General features: G+C 45.0%; 1 protein-coding gene across 4 annotated transcripts in view; it reads right to left on the bottom strand.

The window, feature by feature from the left end:
• Window positions 1-7137: 7137 nt before the first annotated feature.
• znf385a (zinc finger protein 385A) overlaps window positions 7138-22555 on the bottom strand; it is a 47041-nt gene continuing 31623 nt past the window's right edge. For all 4 annotated transcript variants that reach the window (XM_057040448.1, XM_057040449.1, XM_057040447.1 and 1 more), the window contains 5 exons: window positions 19287-19461; window positions 13528-13872; window positions 10804-10988; window positions 10598-10690; window positions 7138-10306 (listed from right to left, as the gene is read on the bottom strand). In XM_057040448.1, the coding sequence (XP_056896428.1) occupies window positions 10058-10306; window positions 10598-10690; window positions 10804-10988; window positions 13528-13872; window positions 19287-19461 (1047 nt within the window). In that variant the 3' untranslated portion in view covers window positions 7138-10057. The remainder of the gene's footprint in view (window positions 10307-10597; window positions 10691-10803; window positions 10989-13527; window positions 13873-19286; window positions 19462-22555) is intronic.

The following is a 22555-nucleotide window of genomic DNA, read 5'->3' as shown; positions in this document are numbered from 1 at the left end:
ATTTGAAGGCTATTTCTTTAAGACTGGCATGGATGCTGATGTGCCTTGAAAGTCGATTTGCATCCAGCAACAATAGATGTCGGAAACTGGGGACTCCAGCGTTGTTAAACCAACAGACGTCCCTTTTTCCCAAAGAGCTCCTGTAAGTGCTTTTCTGCTCTCTGTTCAGAAAGGTTTTGGTCCACTTTTGTCCTTTCTCTGTGATGATTGAAGGCCAATGGGAGAAAATAAGGCTCTCTGATGCTGATGTGGCCCTTAAATCTCTCAGCCCTTTTCAGATTGGTAGATTGTTTCGCTCTATTCTATGAGAGCGATTCTGATTTTCTACTCATCTCGCAGCCAGAATGCTCTAAAAGAGCTACAATCATGTACTTTAACTTTGTTTTATGCACACGGAATTTATGTATTTGTCCACCCCAAACCACTTGGTGTTGTATGGTGGCAGTGTTCTTTCTCATGGTGCATTCAAGGGCCTAACTGGCTGCAGAAAACAAACACGTCATATGAAGTTTTCAATATAATAGTCTAAAAATGTTAGCAGGCTTTTATCCTACTGCACATTAGCATAAGTAAATGTTGATTTGCAGAAGCTTGTGGATTCACGGTAAAGTTCTGTACCACAGAGGTTGTAGCTCATTACTGGGGTCGGATAGTGGAAAAATATTTCAACTGAGCTGTCATCATACCTCGATATTAGGCTCAGCGTGACCAGACGTGACCTTTTCATTCTGCTTATCTCATTCTGTCCAGGACTCTCATAAAAGTCTGTCGAGGGAAATTATCAAATTGTGAGTTCAAAGACTAGCATGGCGGCTGAGAGTGAAATTGGAATCATCGAACACTTCAAGGTTTATTATTATGTTCTTAATTATTCCTTTTCAAATGTCACTTCCTGTGCACCTGTTCTGAATGACACAGTGATAGAAACTAAAGAATGAGAATGAGATTAACCACATTTGAAACAGCTACCACCAAACAAATGTTTTAAACAGATGCTTAATTCCACTGTGAGATCCTGTGGGAGATTCCCCATCATACAGCTGGAAGCCGTAGTCATCAGAAGTCTTTATTAATAACCACATTTCCTCTGGGGCTGAATTAGTCCAGGAGTTGGAACATGCGTAGAGTGAGATCCATCAATGTCTGACTCACTATATTCAGATGATGGATGGACTTTCTTCTTTCTTATACTATATATGTGTGTTTAAGTGTGTGTTTGTGTGTGTGTGTGTGTGTGAGAGAGAGAGAGCAAGCATGGAATAAAGGTAATTTTAGAGCCAATAAAAGCTTGGCTGTGGATGACCGCTGGCCTCCAGTTTGCCCGCTTTCGCAGGAGACCGGGACAATGAAACACATTATTCACAGAGTTCCGTGCACCAAATTTGTTGGCCACTTTAGCTTGAAGAAACAGCTGTTATTGCTTCTGTGGTGTGAAGAGATCGGCTCCTAATCTTCTGTGACATCAGGATGAAGACAGAGCTGCAGCCGTATTGAACGTCTAGTATCTATGCTACCATTTTTACACTTTATCATCTGTGATTGGTCCAATTTACAATTGTTAAAATGTTAGAAAACATGACAATAAGTCCTGTGGCCGGGACGGCTCTGCTGCTGGTTTTCAGGAATGCACACAGGTGGGAGCATATAGATACTGTCTACCTCTTCAGCCATCATTTTTAATGGTGTGGGGATGATTCGTGCCTTTAACTATTTCTACTTGAAATGAAATGATTCTGTAATAGATGAGAATCGGCTGCGCACGCTCAGCCCTCAGAACTGAGTCCGCGGCTGTTGACCATCCGCATGTGCTCGTCTGGGTAATCGTGCGTGCGCCCCATAAAGCACTTTGTCCATGGATTCCATGTGAGAGCTTTTTACTGAGCTATCTGCGCACGGCCGTGCAGACATGCATTTGCACGTACGGATGAGTGATGGCCCCGGCCCTCCTCTGTAAATGACAAGAACCATCCATAACAGACAGGCAGAGGCTGGTAAAGTGATTATGTAGGTCCATAACACACATTGTCCTGGTAAACACAGCTGGCACCACGTCTGCCGCGCACACCGGGACGAATTAGGGATCATGTTTTAGATATGTCATCAACATCGCTGATGGATGAACTGCACATTTATTACACCTCACTCACTGTAGAAACAGCGTGTCAGAGATGGTCAAGGTCGATAAAAGCCGATAAGATACCAGAAGGAGGGCGCTTTATCCTGCCTACCGAGCGCATTAAAAACTTGTTACATATCGCTATCTGATAATAACATACATTATAATTCATTATAAGTCTGTATAATGAGATTTTTAGCTGACAGCGCCGCGTCCTGATTAGAACGAATGTGCTGTGATTTGCTTTGTGATAGCGGTGCATCTAGAAACAGTGGGAAGAGCAGCCGGACTGGCTTATAAAAGTGCTCCTCTCGCTGAATGAGTAAAATTAATCTTTTGACTTCGAGTGGTTGTTAAAGCAGGGCTGTCATTAGTCACTTGGGTAGCTACATGTGACCTTTTCTGGCTTTCACAATCTAAAATGTCTCTTGTGTAATTATCTTTAATATTTCACAACTCCACACGTGCTCGGTGCTTTTGTTACACTTATTTCTTCACCTTTGATACCGGTTTCACTGTCTGTGTTGGTATTACAGTATTTGTCATAGTTTATTGTTTTTAATATGTTTTGTCAAATAAATCATTGAAACAACAGAATATGAGCGGCAGTCTGCTCGGGCCCAGTTCTGATTTAATTCCAGTGTGACTGAATGATGCGCGGACCTGTGTGTTTGTGGTGTGTGTGTGTGTGTGTGTGTGTGTGTGTGTGTGTGTGTGTGTGTGTTTGTGTGTGTGTGTGCATTCCTGCCTCTAACCCATTGGCTGCTGGAAAAGTTGAATCTGTTTTGGTCAAATTTGATACATGTAGGTGATATTTCCTCAAAAGTAAATGACATTGCAGTCACATGTAGTAGGGTTCATACTTTGTCCAACTTGGTTTACACCAAACCTCGTGACCTTTGACCTGATGGCTTAAACCCCCCCATTGTGCGTGCTTTAGACAAGTTCAGTCAAAATGATCAAATCATCATTACCACATCTAAAATTTGGATCTGACTGTCACCATGTTACAGCATGTAGAGAAAAGCAAATATCCAAATTCCTACATGAGGTAAATACTCCTCCAGATGTTGAACCTAGCACAAATAAAAAAAACAGAGTACTGTAATTGCGAGCAAACCTACAACATTCCAAGTTCCACACTGGCGGTGGAGGTCACCTCTCGGAAGACGTCAGAATTCAGAAGTATGAGGGTCAACTGGCCCTTCAAACAAAGAATCAGTCCTTCAGAAATACAGCCAGAAACGGTCTCATCTAAAAAGCTGGACACCACATGAGTCGCAAAACAGTTGATGACAGCATGTTGAAAACTCTGGCTAAAACTGGTTGCATCTGCTTACATAAACAACATCCCAGCCTGCCGATAATGTACTCCCCTTCCATTTCAACCACTTTGCTGTCACGAAGACCTTAAAAGGATGACAAGAAAAGGCTCCGCCGCCCTCCACTACTCCCCTGCTGCGGTGAAAGTGTTGATAATTTGTGTTTATGTACACACTTCACACGCATGGTGAACGCTCGCATCAGCGCTGGACCAGTCTGAAAGGGGACGTCAGACGATGAAATGATGACTCGCTGTCAAAACAGGAAACAGTTGAATGACAGAAGTATTTATTTCCGTCTGCCAGTAATTCATCATCTAATTAAATCTGGCATCCTATCTTTCACGTTCCGTCCCGAGTCCGGATCTAGAGCTGAGCTGGTGTCCGCCGCTATTTCGTCACCAGCATTTCCTCTGATGCTCCAGGGTCCACGGTGTGAAGTTCAAGTAGAACATCCTTACAAAGACAACTGTGACTCACTGACACCTCTGGGCAGCATATAAAGAAGGAGTTATGGTTCTTATCTTATCTTATTGTAGCATAGCTTAGTTTAGCTAACCCTAGTTTAGCGCTTCTCAGGGTCTCTGCTTCTGAGGGCATCACAGGGTGGTTTAGAAGGTTCATTTTGACTTTTTGGTTGTTTCGCTGCATTGAAACCTGTTTCCTTATCTGTAAATATATGATTATTTACTCTGTCGTCGACACCTCTCTCTTGGTGATTGCGTGTGCATATGTTCTTTGTATGTTCCTGTATGATAATGTGTGTGTGCTAAACACAGTGTTAAAAAAAAGCCATTAGCCTTCTGTAGGGACTATTTGCTTCTTCCTTCCTGTACTAACACCTTCACCACTTAAACCACCCATTATTGTTGCCAATTTAGAAGCATACCTAATGTTTAATAGTCTGTTTTTATCATGCATTAACAGAGGAGACGTGCTTAGGTGTGGTGGGGCCGAGGTCCTCAGAGGGTCGTGATGAAAGATCCTTAAAAATGGTGACTAGAAAAACTGCAGTTTACATTAATGTTTAGCTTACAGGACGCAAATTTGTAATGCAATTAACAAGTTGGTAATTAAACCAGGCAGAGTTGTTATGTATTCAAAGACGTGGGAGAACGTGTGCTGCATGGACAGGCTGAGCCGTGCGTTTTCCCTTCTCAACCTTCTGCTGGGGTGAAGCAGGCTGTCACTTATAGCCGTCTTATAGTGTGTTCATGTAACATTTCCAATAGGAATCCAGGAAATCACTGTTAATTACTGGGTGACATATTCTGACACATGTGTTTGACATACCTACATATATCTATGTATGCTGATATGTGAGGTCTGAAAGGATATACTGAATACTGAGGATATACTGTGATACTATATCTATATCGCACCATGAATATTTCAAACCTAATTAGAGAACATTGAGAGTCTATCTGTAAACTCTTGGTTTTCACCCAAGGACACACAGCTCTGCCTCTCTGTCTTCGGAGGAACGGTTTATTAGATTCACTCTCGCCATTGCCGATGCTGCGTCGGATCGCCTTGACCGCTCGGCTGCGGTCCCGCCTTGGACACGTGCAGCCGCAGGAAGCTGCTGCCATGCCAACTGCTATCTGTACAGCCCCTCAAACATTTAAAAAGTCACCAAAACGCCTCTGGGAAACAATGCATTGGGAAACTGTCGCTTTGGAGCCTTTGAGCACAAGCTTATTAGGCTCAGGGTTTATTTGCCTGCCCCTGAATGAATGTTGTATGACACGGTCCTCTTGTACCCAGAGATGACCTGAGAGATCAGAGCCTGCCGGGGAGTTATTGCATGGATTTCTTAATTTCCCTGAAGAGGATGGAATATTACAAGAGCTGAACCTGCTAACACTGGTTTTTGTCTGCAGACACGTCCGCCGCTCTGTTGTCTCTGCCGAGGCACGACAGCCGAGGGAGGATTGATGGATGCGTGTCAGAGAACACGAAGAAGAGGTTGCTTCGATAAATGCCTGAGATGCTATGAGAAGAAGCTGTTTTGTATTTCTGAGGCAATATCAAATAAATGTTCAGAACATTGTTGTGCAGAACGCAGGCAGGTGTAATGAAGAGGCAAACAAGCCCGACTGAAGCAGCACAGTTGCTCTTAACTCAATTTGGTGACTAGTTAAGGAAATGAGATTATAGACTCATCTTCATTGTGGTGATTTCTCTCTCTCTCTGTCTCTTTGTCTCTCTCTCCCTCAGACTCTTTAAAGAGTCTGGGTTAATTAGCTCCAAGCCGATGTCCTTGGAACTGCCGTCTCATGTTTGTGGAGGCAGACAGGAGCGTGCACGCTTCCATTAACCTCTCTGCTGATGAAGGACATTTGTCGTGGTGATGACGAGCACTTCCGGCTCTGTCTGTACTCAGCACGGTGTTTAAAGCTCTTTTTGAAGAGAGAAAAATACAATTTTGACAATTTGACACACATTACACGCGTCCACTTTCCTTTGGGGATTAATTACATTGACAGAACAACAGAAGATAATTGTTTGGATGTTTATTATTGCTATTATTATGATGATTTTTTGTTATTAGTATATTTTTGCAGCCTGATCAGGGCCGCAGGGATCTTTTTTGCAGCACATATGATGTTAAACTGTGGGGAGACATCAGCGAAGACAGAGAGAAGCCCTAGAATGTGGCCTCTCCTCTCTGATGGCGCCTTCCATTTAGAAAAGAAGTACCTGTACCTCAGCTACCACTTCAGATTCCATTTGAAGTTCAGTAGGTGACCATCTTGGCATTTTATTGCCATATTTGGATTCACTGAGTTCTCATCAAAAGAGCCGCTGCTTCTCAGATGTGTGATGTAACACTATAGAGTGATGCTAGCTTAGTTCTTTGGCTTTCAGCTGTGATGCGTTGGATAAATACATGACTTTTCTTCATTATATCTTCATTACTTGAATTGAAACAAATATAAATATACAAATATATATAACTCATCCACTATACATTTATATATAATAAAAAATATATGCTCTGCTTCATATAGCACATTCCCACAAAACATCAAAGTCCTTTAGAGCTATTTTAAAAGCAAAGTAAGTACCCTCGCAGATGTTTAGCGCTATAATGACCTTTTGTGTGTTCGGAGAGCCGAAAGGCAGATCTGTGCTCCCTGAACAATTAATGAGCTGTTCATATCAGTCCTGGCACAGGTCTATTTTTGTCAAATTTCAAAGTAACGACGGCCAGAAGACTAAATTGTTCTTTCTATGCAACGATGCCCTCTGCTGCTGCAGGATCACACCTGCCGACCGGATGAAGCACTGTGGCCACCTAGCGGTCGGATTGTGTACTGTTACAGGAACCCAGAAAGTGTTTAGGCGTGAATATGTGAATATTCCAGAACCATATGAATGTTGCTTTATGCTCTCGGCGGATGGAATAATGTAGCTCTTCATCAGACTGAACAATGCATCGCCAGTCCGACATACAGCAGCTCCTTTTGCACCCTTTCATTCCAGAAATAGTTATGTAACATTCCATCAGATATGACCGGGTTTTTCCTTTATTCCATCATAGATTAATGTGCCAAATTGAGTGCCAATAGAGACAGACTTATACATCTTTTAGGCATGTTTATTGGCTTAATAATAGTAAAAAAGCACTTGTCTGTTAACACATTAGTGACAGTAATTCATCACAATAATGAATAACAACACTGAACTAATGGATTTCATTGACTGATTTATTGACATTTATTTTTCCCTCATCATGGTTTCTCTTAATACCATAAGTATTGACCATAAAGTTTCTTTTTCATTTAAATTACATTTATATTGTTTTACTCACATACACATTTATTGTTTTTTTTTTATTGCAATAAACAAGAGTAGCCAGAATGAGTCAGGTATTGCTACAATTCGCCTTACAAACAGTTTGTCTCCCTCAGACAGTGAAATTCAAAAATAACTTTATTGGCAAGACAAAAATTACATCGAGGCCTCTGCTCAGGGAGAGGCTGAGGGCAGAATAAGGCTAAGGCTAGTAGCCTAAAACACAGCTAACATGAAATACCTGCCCAGAAAAAAAGGGAATCTAACATTTATTTCCTGTATGTGGATAATGACGATGAATCAGCATGAAGGTACCTATAGTGCTGCTACTCGGGTGACCTACAGATGCAAGATTGCATGACTTTATTTCAGGCTGGATAATTGATCAAACCTCACTGGATCCATAACTTCCATAATCTATTTTTTAATCATTATTTCCTTTACTGTGTTAGGCCACTTTATACTCGCAGTTCCAGGCTGCCTCTGACTGGTGGACAGTACAGGGATGGAGCGGGTCTCAGTATACACTCAAATACACATGACACGCACGCCATAGAAGGAAAGCACGGACCCCGGAACAGCCCCCCGCTCTCAAAATGAACTCTGCAATAAAATGCTGTTTCGGCAACACAAAAGCAATAGCACAACGGTGGAAGCAGACACCAAGCGGCTTCTTTTTTTAAGTAATGGCATGATGATTATCGTCCTCGCGGTTTCCACTTGAACTTACGGTCGACATTTCTCACACACAGAGGAAGAAAACTCAGTAAGTCCAAATGAAAAATGAAGGCCTGTAGAACAAATCGAGCTTTAATTCCGTGACACCTGGCTTGTACCCTGTTCCCTAATGCGAGGTTACCGTACAAAAAAGGCCCTTTAATATGAAGGGTCGGTCCCTAAGCTCAGTTACACTTCCGTGTCTCTCTGTCCCTCATGTGTGCCCCCCGGGGCTTTGCACTCTGCACAAAAGAACAGGAAGGTCCGTCCGCTGGTGTGCTCTCCCCTTACTAATGATTCCAGACAATATGTCACAACAATGTCACAATGATAACGAGTCACTCCGGTAAAAATTGCTCATTGCATTGCAATATTCAGACGAAGGTAAGACATAAGAGCTCATTGCTTCTCAATGAAAGGGCACAGTGTAGTTTCAAGGTGTCTGGCAAGGTCTGCTGCTGCCGAGCGAGCCACTGCGGCTCCTCGCTGAATGGTTTGGTCTGCCACACTCAGCCACCGTCCAGTGATTCCTTTTCTTCTCCTCCCCCCTCGTGTATGACGCCGCTGGCAGTTTCCTACCTACAAAAATATTTCTGTTGCGCTGTCCTCCCCTGCTCGTTATCGTACAATTATTTATTTTCAATGTGCGATTTTAATATGCAAACCAACAGTCTAGACCAAACAAAGTGCTCACCAGTCTTTGTAAAAGAAAAGCAAATCATGGGGGATTTCATGGCTTTCAGTTGTAAGACAGGAAGATTCCACAGAAGTCCCGAGCCGGCCTGGGATGGCTGTCCTTCCGGCTCGAGATCATTTCTCAAAGAGTGTATTTGGCTTTCATCTTGCTCTCTGTAAGGTGTGTGTGAGTGTTATATATAATTGCCAGCATCAGTGCAGCCTCTATGAAACAAGGAGGTGAGCAGGAGGAGGAGGAGGAGGAGGAGGAGGATACAGGCAGGAGTAGAAGGCTTCAACCCCGATGCTGCAGGAACGCATCATGAGGCTGCATGCAGACGCATAATGCTTCATCACGCAGGGTCACAGCTGAGTGAATCCTCCCTCCCTGTCAACGGAGCCAAAGACCAAGATGCTGATGGTTTTGATGGAAGGAGAAACACTGTCCAGTACGTCTGAGCCATTCATTTCGCAACCAGTAATCAAAGACAGTGGTGTAGGCAGCACTGATGTGTGACTAAAGCTTGCTTCTTTAGCCTCTCTTCCCTTTTCTGAGGCTGTTATCTGATCTTTACAGAGGGTGGCAGATGCGCCCTGCAGCCCTCTGTTTTCGAACAGTCTATTTTAAAACACAGATTTGTTTGGGTCTGTGTGTCTGCACAGCCTGCCTGGGGTCAATGACCCGTGCCAGCCCTCCTCTCACCTCACCCTCCCAGTAAATGAAAGTAGAGTGTCGGCCCCTACAGTCACTTCTCTGCACTCTCAACCCCACATCTATCAGACCCGTTCAGACTGGTTGTTCCTGGCGAGGACCCAGAGTCGCGAATCGAAGAGTTGCAAGCCTCCGGCACTGGAGGGGACGTGCACAGTGTCGTGGAGGCCGCCAAAGCTACATGTGCTGCATACAGCATAGACCCATGGAAGCAGGTACCCTACTGTCAGGACATTTGTGTCTTGGGCTTTGAGGTGCATAGGATGAGACAAAAAAATATACACACACTGAGCTGAGATGACAGGAGCAAAACCAACCTGGTCCAGAAGAATGTAACACCGCATGTGGCGTAATGCTTTGAGAAAGGTCTGCATGTGTTTCTTCTGTCCTGTTGAGAAAGCCGTGGCCGGTCCTCAATGCAAGGGAGAGGTACGGAGGGAAGTGACAGACGTAGGAGGGAGGTTAATGCATAATGACAATCTCTCCTCTGTTCGTTGCATCTGAGACCCCCCCGCACATCCTTGAAATAAAGGGAGAGATCCAGGTAAGGGGGGGAAAGAGAATTTTCTAATTTATTCCGCACCTCTTTTCCCTTGCTTTTCTCTAAGTTCAGTATTTAAATGGTTGGGTTGGTGTCTCCTATCAGCCGGTGGTTGTTATGGTTGAATCTTCACAGTGTGCTTTTGGAGTTGCTGTTCCTCACAGGACCCGGTGTCAGTACGGAGAGAAGAGGATGGGCCCGTGCGTGGTGCGGATGGGCCCCGGCGCAGGCCTCAGGATGGCGTGGCTCAGCGGTGGGCCTTGCAATAGATGGTGGTGCGGGTGGGGTGCGGGGGCTGCTGCGCGGAGAGCCAGCGGGTTGGAAGACGCTGCGGCGGCCATTGCCGCGGCAACCGCCAGGGGGTTGGGCAGAAGCCCCGCACCCAAAGCTTTGGTGAGATCCTTAGAGAAGGTCAGAGAAGACTGCAAGAAGGAAAGAGTGTGAATAGAGAGAGGGAGATAAGGGTCAAATAATTACTTCCAGAAGGTCAAGAGAAGCAGAGAAGAGCAAATATAATACAGATGCTTAGGATTTAGTACAGATGGGAATTTTTCAGAGGGGTGCGAGGCCAAAGCTCGAACAAGTCGCTGGATTTTGTAAAGTTTAAAGTAGCACTTTGTAAGCACCTCGAAGATCTGCAGACATGTTGTCACTGTATTGACTCTCTCACTTGTATTGACTGGTGGCGTTAGAGTTTAATGGTGAAAGGTTACCGTCAGATCAGCTCCCCTGTGCTTCTTATGTCGGCTGAGAAGGGGGTTAGGTTTGCCCGCCATGCCGTCTCGGTGCCTTCGACTTGATATGTGCTGAAAGTAAAGAACATGGGAGCACAACTATAAAAATATCTCTCATATTAACTAATTAAGAAATTTACTAAACATACATTTTTCATAGATGTTGCATCAGCACTCCTTTCTACCTGTTTAAGTTGAAGTTCAGAGTTGACCCGCACGTTGCAGATCTCACAGTGGAAGGTTCGTTCCTGAGTATTGGGGTCCACCGGCCCCCCGCCCTGCTCTCCGCTGGGTTTGGGGCCCAAGCGAGGGTAAGCTTTAATAGGACCCAACCCACTGCGTGCCTCAAGAATAGTTTTGTGTTTTGTACCTAAAAGATAAAGTAAAAAATAACCATGTCAGAAATTATGTCTGTTTAATTTGCTCTTTTCAGCTGAAAAATGTCAATGCTGCTTCTGAATCTGCCGAATAATTGCAAGGTAATTACAAAGTAATACCGCTAGAGGGAAGCAGCTGCACAAGCGTGTTGAGGGTTTCCAGGATGGATTTAAGGTCCAATGTCACCGTGAGACTGGCGGTGTTGGTGCGGAACCACGTACAGTGCCACAATCTGAGGACGTATTGCGATTCCGGTGCTGATGGTGACACCTGCACCTTTGTTGTCTGTGCATTAATGCTGTTTTTGAGCCTTTATTGACAGTGAGAAGAAGCCGTTGTGCTCATAAATGTGGAGTTCATGCAAAACCAGTTTCAGTTCTGGTTTCGATTTTTCCATCAAATGTTGGCAATTTATAAAACGCACTTACTACATACATATTACTCCATTACTTAAAAAATGTGTACCACTGACTACATAATATTTCTAGTTTTTTTCTAGTTTATTTTGAAACTGTGCTGCAAGATAAAATAGGTGATCTGGAACATTTTGTGACTTTAATGTCTCTTAAGCGGCCCAGATCGATCTCTGGTACGTCCTACAGCCTCTTTCTCCACTCTTAAACCATCCTGCAATTTGTATCTGAGTCAATCTCCAAAATCCCTTAGAGTTGTGGTTACGGAATAAAGATCCCCTGTAATGGGCTGCCTGGCAGCATAAAGGTTATGTGTTCTATTAGGGAAGTATTCTAATAATAATAATAAGTATTGACTTCCTTTGCCTCATAGCAGATATGTGCTCTCGGGATCTATGTTTTTGCCTTTGTTCTATTTTCGGTCAGTGGGTTTCTGCCTCCGTTGGCTGGAATCACAGTGTAAACACGAAAACAGTGCAGCAGAATGCAGCAAACTGTTGCATAAATGTAAAAATGACAGATGGATATCATATCTCTCTCATGCTGTCTTGCTTTTTTATCCTATTTCTGTTGATTGTTCCTTCCTGCTGCTGCATCTGCACGACATATGATTTTATTTTAGACCCCAGTGGACAGTTACAGCATTGCTACTGAGGACGATTGTTTCCAGATGATTTTAACCTCTCTCTCTCTCACACACACACACACACACACACACACACACACACACACACACACACACACACACACAAACGAATAGTTAATTACCACATGGTAAAGCACAACTTTTATAGGTACTGTAAATCAAAAATAATGCTTTTGTGATTGTGCCTTTTCTTCTTACTGTAGCAAAATGTGCAATTTTGGCTATTTTCAAGCTGAAGGCGTGTGTGACGCAGTAGCACTGACTCAGCGCCTTATTATGTGATGTCGAGAACATGCTGGAAAAATCTGTGCAAAAAGGTCAAAGACAGGCGACAAGCACCAAAGGCTGTTTAGAACCATGAGAAAGTGGCACAGCGAGTGAGCACTGTAGGAATTAATGCTCAAGTGTGAACACATGTACGCTCACGCATACTCACTAAGACACACTCTTGTTCCTCAGCTTAAGTCCCTCACTGCTCATCCGCCTTAACTGCCGCTGCAGTTTCTTTTCTTTTTTTTGCAGAAAGCTTTAGGGGAACAGGTTTTTGATGCTGCATATGCAAAGTAAATCCTGAATATTTAAGAAGGGGAGAAGTTTAGAAGCATCTTGTCGGTGATGAAGGTGGAGCGTGCTGTATTAGAGAGAGCGCACACGTAGCTAAAAGCTGGAGATCTGTGCACTGTTGCCACCTGCATGTCTGCAAGTGTCACACAGATCATTTTTCTGCTGATCCATGTTGCTCCCGGTAACCTTGACTGAGACGCTGTCAAGTCAGCAGCTGATATATTGGTGGTGACAATGACGGTAATCAAGCACCGTAAGTTTGGGTTTCTAATACACTTCTATTAACTTCTGAAGAACAAACAAATATAGATTTATGAGGAACAGAGTCATGGGAGGCTGTTGGAGTCACAATTACTGCATATATATACAAGATATTAGTTATGAATTATGTAATATACTGCATCATATAAATGACTGTGTGATACATTTTCTGCACATCAGTGTCTCACAGCACTGTGGTTGTTTTTAGTGATCAAATGATTCGGACCCTCAGACATTTGAGTGTTATTATCCCTGTAAGACTCAGTCTGCAGCCTCAGAGCCTCAGGTGAGGCCTTTCTGGCTGTTGCAAAGTCAAGGTTGAAGACCGAAGGTGATGGGGCTATAGGGAACGACCTGCTCCAGCTGGCCTGAAGAGTGAATTCGTTGCATCTCCTGTGGAAGCCAACTTTTACCAGCAGGCTTTAATGAGATGTTAATTTGCCTCGTTATTTTACCATCCTTGAAATTGTCTCTGAATTCTGTAATTCTGCTGTTTTTATCTGTTTGGCACCAACCTTGAAACCCTGTTTTTTCCAAATCAATCATTCATTCTTCCTTCTCTACATGAAGGAGATTAGTGGTTATTGACTGCAGAGTCACAACATCCTACAGATTTCTGACCGGGTTTCTGAATGAGGTGAACCCACCTTTGTTGTGAGCCTCCAGCTGTGACAGGGAGTTGACGGCCACCTTGCACAGTGAGCAGTACAGCAGCTTCTTGGCCTTGTCTTCCTCCGTCTCTGGATTCGACGGGCTGCTGGAGGCTGAGGCGCTGGAACCTGCCAAAACCAGCTGCCCAGGCCCGACCTGCTCTGAGCCGCCGCTGCTGCTGCACCCAGGGGAGGTGGAGGACGGGGGAGGGGTGGGTGTGGGCATGAGGCACACGGAGGGCACGGGGGAGTCCATGGGTGGGGTCGGTGGGGTGGTCAGAGGGGGAAGGGGCCCTGGGGCGAGTAGGGGCCCATTTGACTGGGACAGAGGCTGCGGTTCATCTACAAAAAGAAAGAAAGGTGGAAGTGAATGCAGTGAATGTTCAAAGATTTACTGTTTAAAGAAACAAAACATAAAATTTGAAAGCCAAACCACACACACAACCCCTCCCAGTTCCACATCACGGTCTGTTGGGCACACCGTTACTGGAGGTTTCTAAAGGGAACCTCGAATGTCTGATGGCCATGGTTGATCATGCGGTGCTCCACAATTATGTGATGTAGCAGCTAAATGACATAAAGCAGAGCGTTGAGCGTGCTCAATATGTATATACGCTCACTCATGCGGGTTCTGCAGAGGCCTACTGTTCCTTTTTTGACTTTCTTCCACACACCTGTTGATTCTGGCTGAGGCTGAAACGCCAGATTACATCGCTCCTCTTCTGGGTTCCTTCGCGAGCTTTCCCTGTCTTCATCACTTCACATTGTGCTGCGTGTTTAGCTTGAATGATGTGTTCATTTCTCATCACAGAGCATGTTTACGTGTAGATTTCCAGGCACATGTTTCCAGTTAGCCGCTCCCAAATTCAATGACTTTGCAGCCTTAAATTTGGGAGGGGTGTGCGGAACTCCCCCGGTCCACAGTGGGCCTCCTCCAAACTCCACAGGGTGAACTTCAGAATACAAAAGCTCTGACGGATTATGGTATTAAAGGGCAAACATGGGGGGTTCTGGGAAGAAATAAATATTGACTTCACCTGTCCATTTCAAATACAGAGCGCCCCTTAGGCTTCGTCATTTTGTCAGGAATCCTTACATGAAGTCATGTTAGTGTTGCACCCTCTGCGTGACTAACGTACAGTGATTTCAGCACTATAATGAGACTCAAACGAACTCCCAACTGCGTCATTACTGAGGCAGATGCCATTTCTGTTCCACTGCTCCTCAAATCTAAAATGATCTCTGTTTTTCCAGATGACATTTCCAGCTGTGAAATAACTTTTATTAAGAAGTTCATGTTTGTGAGCTCTATGTGGTCGATAAACAACCGTGGAATAAGTGCGTCTTGACTCCAGATATGTTGCCAAAGTGAGATGGTGAGATTGATTTAAGAGCTTGTACCTACAAGTGCAGGGAGAAGGAATGACAGAAGACAGCTTCCCCCAGTGTAAAGGCAGGTCTCAACACATGCACGCCCTCCATCACGATGCTGGGAAACAATCTAGAATCCACAGAATTCTACACATATGGTTTAAGTTAAAAATAAGTCGGGATGGGGGGGGGGGGGGGGGGGGGGGGTTGGAGGTGTGCAGTTAAATATGAGATTTATAATCATGGAGCTCTGCCATTCCACACCACTTCACACTTAAATATCTTTTACACTGGCTGTTGATTCTAAACTCGTCCTTTTTTTGGGTTCAACCTGGGAAGATCCTGGAAACTTTAGTAACTTGCACTGTAAATGTGTTAATTTAAAAGACAGTTCAGATTTAAAGAAGCTTCATATATCGCTGAGAAGCTCTGAGCAGTAATGTAAAGAGTTTCTAAGGATAAAGGTGTCTGTGATATGTGGCCTATTTGTTATATTCATCAGTAAAGAACGTCTGTCTCTGTGTAGGTAACTTTCTCTTTTTTCTGGTTTTGGAGGCCTCATCTAGAGTCACTGGATTCCAGTTTATGCTGATGCTGCTGTGTGAATAATATTATTTTAGTCACTCTGCTTCATTCGTGTTTTTCTTGGAGCTTCGTTCTCTCCAGTTATCCAAGGAAAAGATGTTTATTTTTAGTGATTACTCTCAACTGTCATAGACTCCAACCCCACGATGAACTCATAGTTTTTCTGTAGTTGACACTGAGGACCATGTGTATAATAGAAAGATGACGTATCCGTGTTTAATTACTTATATATTCTCTATATAGAAGCAATTTTCTCCCCATGAGAGTGAGAATCCACACGGTTCCACCCAGCAAATCCACATAATAGAAAGTTCAGGTCATTCAGAGCAGGCCGCCGTCTTCCCCTCACACACAGAGACTCAGGGATATACTGCAAGAGTAATTAAACATTGACTGAGTATTTAAGTGACCTTTTCCTTCCAAGCCGACCTCGCGGCCAAACAGAGGAAGGCATTATTCACTGGGAGAGGTCAGCAGAAAGCAGATAACTCGGTCCAGATTCCTGACACAATAGCGCGGTGGGTCCGACCGGCCACTTAATCCACTCCAGGAAATTAAAACTATGTATATAATGCTGTCCACGGGGATGGCGTTTGTTGATAAAGCCGTGGAATTTAATACAGAGTGATTCCAAGTCAGTCCTGAAGGAACTTCCGTTGTTTTCTGCAAGAGTCAAAGTTCGCTGTGATTCTTAGAGAGCTTCTTGCAGTGTGAAAACCATTATTCAGACACAGGCCTGCATCTTTGCCCCCATATGGAGTTTTAAATTAAGATCGGGGCTAACAGGGCAACAGGAGTCAATCCTGTATTAAAAGTGTTGGGGGGCAGTGAAGGTTAGTTCAAATGGGAATTAAGTGGAGTTTTCAAAATAAAGTGGTGCAGTTTGGACCAAAATAAACAGACCTTAGGGCATTACTAAACGCTTCAGGGTCCCTGCCCCAAAACAAAACCCAACAACCAAAAACAGGAAGTTTGATATGTCCAGCATTGACATGATAACACGATGCGTTCATGATCTGCCAGCGTTGCCACGGCGCTCTTGCCAAGCCTGATCCTCAATGATTAATGAGCTACGAAACCCAACGCTGTCCCCATGAAAACTGAACCTCATTCATAATGCAGTTGGGTGTCTTCTCCTCAGTCTGGCCTGTTTCCGAACTCTGAGTCACTCACACACATTCATGCACACATAAAATCATGCAAATTTGGTTTATGATGTGGCTCCGAGTGGGCAGATTGTTGAAAACAGTCATGTTCAAGATGAAAATTCACAGTTCCTTCAACTCAAGAACTAGCGCCCGATGTTGCAAAGCTTGATTATATTTGCTTTGGGTGACTCAATTGTCACCTCAGCCGTGCAAACCTGGTCCCAAAGTCCGGTTGTACTGACCTTGAGGGAGAGCTGTGCTCGTGTGAAGTGAAGATTACTATAATATCAGGGTGGCTTTAACATGGCCCTTCATTAGAGTGGGAGAGTCCGACACCACAGGGATAAAGAGAAGACGGAGGGAGGGAAGAGCTGAGCTTCTCTCCAAGTAAACAGCTGCCACTCCGACACATGCAGACTCAGCCAAACTTCCAACTCGCCGAGCCAAATCCTTTAAAACCGAGGGCCTCTAATGTAGGGACAGGTCTGACCACAAGACCAGTTTGGGGGCAATAAAAATGTGCGACCTGTTGCAAGAGCCGGAAGCTTAACGAGCAGCGGCGGGGGCGACAGCGCGCCCTGGCTAACCTCCCGAGGTTGCCCTCAGCAAGGTCTGCTGCAGCTGCAGCCGTCACTGTGGACGCGCCCGTGACTAGTAATGGTGTGCAGAAGTCACACACCTACGGTGAGTTTACTGGGAGACAGGCTCATTCAAAAATTAGCAACAATTCATTCTGTGTGTCATCACAGATTGGCACGAGGAGAAACAGTCTCATCTCCCCATCTGTCTGAGCTTGCTTGGACCCAAAAGACATCTGTTTCCGTGTGTGTATGTGTGCGCTAAGTGTAAAGTCTATATATCTCAGAGTAAAGTGTTTTACACTGGCGTGACAGCCGTCTTATGTCAAACCAGAGCATCCATCCTCTCCAAGATCCTTTCCCAAAGCCACGTGCAACTTCCTGCCCCAAACAGTCGGTCTCTCAAGACCACATGGGTCGGACCAGAGCTGGACGAGGTTCCAGGGTCAGGAGACTGAGGCTTGGACGGAAAAACACATTCTTTCACATGTTGCTACTTTCAGATCTTTGTTGGCTTATTTTGGCTCATTGTGGTTCTTGGATCTCACCCCAGAGAGTCACACTGACGGTGAACGGCCTCCCCCATGTGTGAAAGGAGCGTCTCTTTTCCACCCTGGGATCTGATAAAACATCAGATTTAACTTTATTTTTATCGGTGGATATGGGTCAGGCCCCGCCGTGGGCGTGATGAATTTGACCTTTACCGCACCTGAGTTTTATCTTTGCATTTATCGTGTTTGTTCTGTGCCCTCCTGTCAATATCGTGGAAATGTCAGCAAACTGTCAGCTGCAGAAACATTTGTAAATGTCAACAAAACATGACTGATCTATTCTTTGTCTCGCCTGTGTGTGTTGTGTGTGCGCCCAAGTGTGATACAAGGACACTGGTCACAGTGAGGGAATGGAACATTCTAGGAGGAGAGAGGAGAGAAGGGCAGGGGGACACGGTACCTCTCGGCTATGTGGCGCAAAATGGGAAGAAGTAGCAAAAACAGACAATTGGAAAATAGAACTACAAAGCCGAGCTCTCATCCTGAGCCCCATCTCGCCGAATAGATGAATCCGCCTTAAGTGAATTAGTTTTCATTAATGTCAGATCAGCGGCTGCCTCGCTTGTCCATCCCCCCACACGCTTCGGCGGTGGTGTCATCTGTATCTTGTTTAATCAGACTTAGCGCTCATTACCAGAAAGAGAAAGTCTATTTTGACTCTGACAAATGCTGTTTCTCAATCACTCACAGGAGATCGGGCGAGCATATGCGCGCCGCGGCGGGCTTCTTTAAACACGTGCCAGGAAGCTGCCATGCTGCGGGCGCGCCCGACTCACCTGCTCGCTTTCTAAATGCGCGTGTGTCAATCCGGCGCTAAGCTGGATGAAGCATCAGAACGGCTGGACTGGACGGATACAGAGAACCGTCTGTGGTGGGATAACGACGCCTCGACACTGACGGCCCTCCTGTCAGCCGGTGGGCGTTTGGGACAAAAACACGGCCTCCGTGCTGGTCGGTGTTTGTGTGCCACACATCTGTTAGCCAGACCATCGCTATCTTTGACTGCACCCAGTAACACCAGTTACATTAAATTGGGCGTGATTTTATTTTTCCAATACGTGATTTAATATTTCCTCAGGACCGGTTCTAAATGAAATCGTCTCCATCTGGTACAAAGCAGATCATAATGTTCTGCCTGTTGCTACGTGGTCACCACTCAAAAATGCAGCAGTATCGGGCCAGCAATATGTCGGAGATTGGATCCAGGTTGTTTTGCTGCGTGATGGGTTGTCTATCTTTATTTATATCTATTCAGCAACGGTAGAATTCTGGCAACTAAACACTTTGCTCAGCTGCAGGGATTTTTGACCATAAATTCTGCTGTTCCCACATTAGACACCCAAACCGAGTTGCTGTTTTTAGAGGCCTTTGGAACTCTTGCTTTATTTTAATTTGTTTTTCCCACAAAAATGATAAGCCTCTGAACGCCTCACATCCCTCTGAATGATTACTGTTGGTGCAGAACTCACACAAACACCCCCCCCCCCCCCCGCCTTTCTTGTTGTTATTTTATGCTCTCTCACCAGCTTTGCTTGGCTCGCTGTCTGGGGTGGTGCCAGAGGCTCCGATCGGGGAAGGGGAGGTGGTGGGGGGCACAGCGTGAGGTTTATCCCCATCTTGAGGGCGACTCTTAGAGGTCTCGATGCCTTTGACCCTCCTGGCATGGCGGTTTCCTTTGTAATGAGCTTCTGCTTGGCTCTAAAAGAGAACATGGAAAAGATGCGTTAATGGTGTCGCTCCAACACCAACAGGGGAATAAAGCACTGAAGGCTAGGTTTTACACACACACACACACACACACACACACACACACACACACACACACACACACACACGTAGTGTATGTCATTATGATGGCATGTTATTCAATACGCTCTGGACACCAGAGCTATTGACAGAAGGTGGGTTTACATGGATGGATGGATGGATTACGTGCCTGGGAACAAAAATATTTATCGACGCTTTGAGGGTTTCATCCTGGACACGTCTGGTCCTCTTGGTACCATAACGTCAGGTCTCAAAAATAATAGTATTTAAGATACAATCATTATGAGTCCAACAGTTCAAAGTTCTGAAACTTCACCCTTGTAGTCCAAATGTCCAACTTTCATTACTCCAGTCACGGTGACAGATATGTTGAAGGTGACTGACCTAAAGTTCAGCAGGATGCCATACCATCTGCCTTCATGGGAAGCTCAAAATTCCCACATAGACGATACCATTAAGCTTAACCCATATACACACGTACATTATTACAGTATACATGTTCAGCATGAGGCTAGCATACCAACAACAATGTAAATATTGTGATCTCCCTCAGCTGCTCAGACTTGCTGCTCTGTGGAGCGATCCCTATCTAAATATACATGCTAGCAGACAGTAAAGCATGTCTGTATTATCTCAGAACGTAAAAAAAAGAGGCCGCAGACTCTGAGTCTGGAAGATTTTAGAGAGGGGACACTGTCCTCTATTCCAGGAAGTGTAAACAAGCTGGCTCAGATATCTCATACAAGAGATTGTGCAATTTATCCAGCGATGAAAAGCTAGGTACCTGTGGTAATGCTAATGTGTTTGTTCAGAGTGTAAACAACAGCGGTGAGTCATTTATAAGGAGGCAACATGGGTGGGGGGTGTTAGTGTCTCTACACCGTGTATGTTAGTGTGTCTGCCCTATGGTATTTGAGTCGCTGACAACATGGTGGATGAGATGCAGGGCTGCTATGCTTAGCTGTCATCAGCGAGCTACCATCATAGCTCATGGTAGCAAAAGAATAATTAGCACAAACTTAGAGGGCTGAAGCATTCTCACAGAACTTTATTTGATCCGATTACCAAAAAAAAGGTTCTTTGCTGCCACGTGATGATCCGAGTTGACGGTTCTTCCCATGTACCCACCGCCTGAATCATATTTATGTCAAGAGGTGAATGATGAACATGATAATTAAGTGGGGGATTAAAGTGAGTCGCCAGGGACAGATATGTCCTCTGAGGAGTGTGTGGCAGCTGCCACAGGTGCTGAAAGTCTTGAATAATTTGACGGCAGTACAATGACTGCAAGCTCATCAGGGGGAATACGCCGAACTGGTTTCAAATGTTGGCTGAACATGTGTCCCCAATGGCATCCGGGATGGAAGTTGGTCCGGTAAACCAGCCACAATTGCTCTATTGACTTAGATCACGTGTTTTTTTGGATAACGTAAAGATAAATTGCTCACTCAATATGGATTAGCCCACCCTGAGCAACTGTAGCTTATTAAAGCGGCCTGAAGGAGCTGCTGGGGTAAAGCCTGCAGAGCGAGGTGGAGAGGGTGGGTGGGTGGATCTGAGCGGTGCAGAGAGAATGATCCGGAGATGAAAGAGGGAATAAGGGGAGGTAGAACAGTGTAATGACCGTGCATGGCCTGGAAAGAGATCAACTTGTATCCAGGATGTCAGTGCCAAGAGAAGAAAGGGAATCAAAGGAGGAACACATTCTGGAGCTGTTAGGTGCTGGGCAGAGTTTTACTGAGAATAATAAAAGAGGGAAATCTGAGAGAGAGGCAGAGGGAACGAGAGAGAGAGAGAGAGAGAGAGAGAGAGAGAGAGAGAGAAGGCTGCAGGGTCTCAACTGAACAGCAATTCCCAGCATGGTTATCATCCTGGTAGGAAAACCAGGATGTTAAAGTAGAGCTACGGCTGGAGGCAAAATCCAGAAAAAGCAAAAAAGCAAGTTAATGTCACAGCAAAAACTGATAAGAGTGGGATAACAGCGAGCAGGGAGGAGGAAGTTAAAAACAGGAGAGAGGAGGAGGTAAAGGGGATGCATATCAACCAGGGTTTGCTGCAGCAGCTGCGACGCTGGTCAATGCAGCGTGACAGAGCCTGTGATGTCAATAATGCAGCACGCCACCAAGGTTATTCTGCATAAAGCTGCGTTTAAAACCTCACGCCAGGATGCTGCACAAGGGCAGCGAGACACCCTCCCCCAGCCCCCCCCCCCATCCTCTCTCTCCCCCCTTTCAAGTCTCATCCCTCTTTCCCAAGATGCACCGGGGCTGTCAGAGCCAGACGCTAATCCATGTCCTTGACGAATGCATCTTATAATAAGTCGTGGTAGGAAATTTGGGCATTTTCCACACTGTAAATAATGCAGATGGAGGGAAGGAGGAGATCCAGTTGGAGGCAGAGTGAGAGAGGATGAGAAAAGAGAGAGAGCAGCAGGGGGAAAGATCAAAAAGGACAAATGAATGACGGCAAAATGATGCGCGAAACGAGGGGGAAATAAGGGGGAGCAGGAAGTCAAAAACGCTGGCTCTGTTTCTAAGTCCAAATCGTGCCTTTGCAATTGAGTTAATCATATCAAATCAGAGGGAAAATATCTCCTCAGAGGCCAGATTCAATATTCACAGAGGAATATTAATGCTAACTGGACTTTAGGTGTCACGCCACGGCAACACGGGCAGAAGTTTGACAGCATTGGACTAATGCTGCTTGGTTTTTCTGTCTTGTGTCCACGGTGGAGAGAAGAGTGGCGCTAACGGAGGCAGAACGCGCACAGAACAATGACGGAGACGGGGCTGCTAACATTTCCTGTCAGCTGGGAGCCAAACTCTGAGGAAAACCATCATTTATGCTACACTTTCTCATTAAAACAGCCCTGCCGGTGCTTGTGATGGTGCCTTCCTTGATGAATAGCAATTACAGTTTACAGCAGATACATTATTTGTCTTGATTTTTTTTCAAGTTCCAAAAAACATTTTACCCTCACTAAGAACACTGAAAACACGTTTGAGCCGGCCTCTTGCTAAATGAT

The sequence above is a fragment of the Takifugu flavidus genome, chromosome 8 (genome assembly GCF_003711565.1).
Source record: "Takifugu flavidus isolate HTHZ2018 chromosome 8, ASM371156v2, whole genome shotgun sequence".
Lineage (NCBI taxonomy): Eukaryota > Metazoa > Chordata > Actinopteri > Tetraodontiformes > Tetraodontidae > Takifugu > Takifugu flavidus.
The sequence above is the reverse complement of the archived record's forward strand: the minus strand, read 5'-3'. Positions and strand labels throughout refer to the sequence as shown.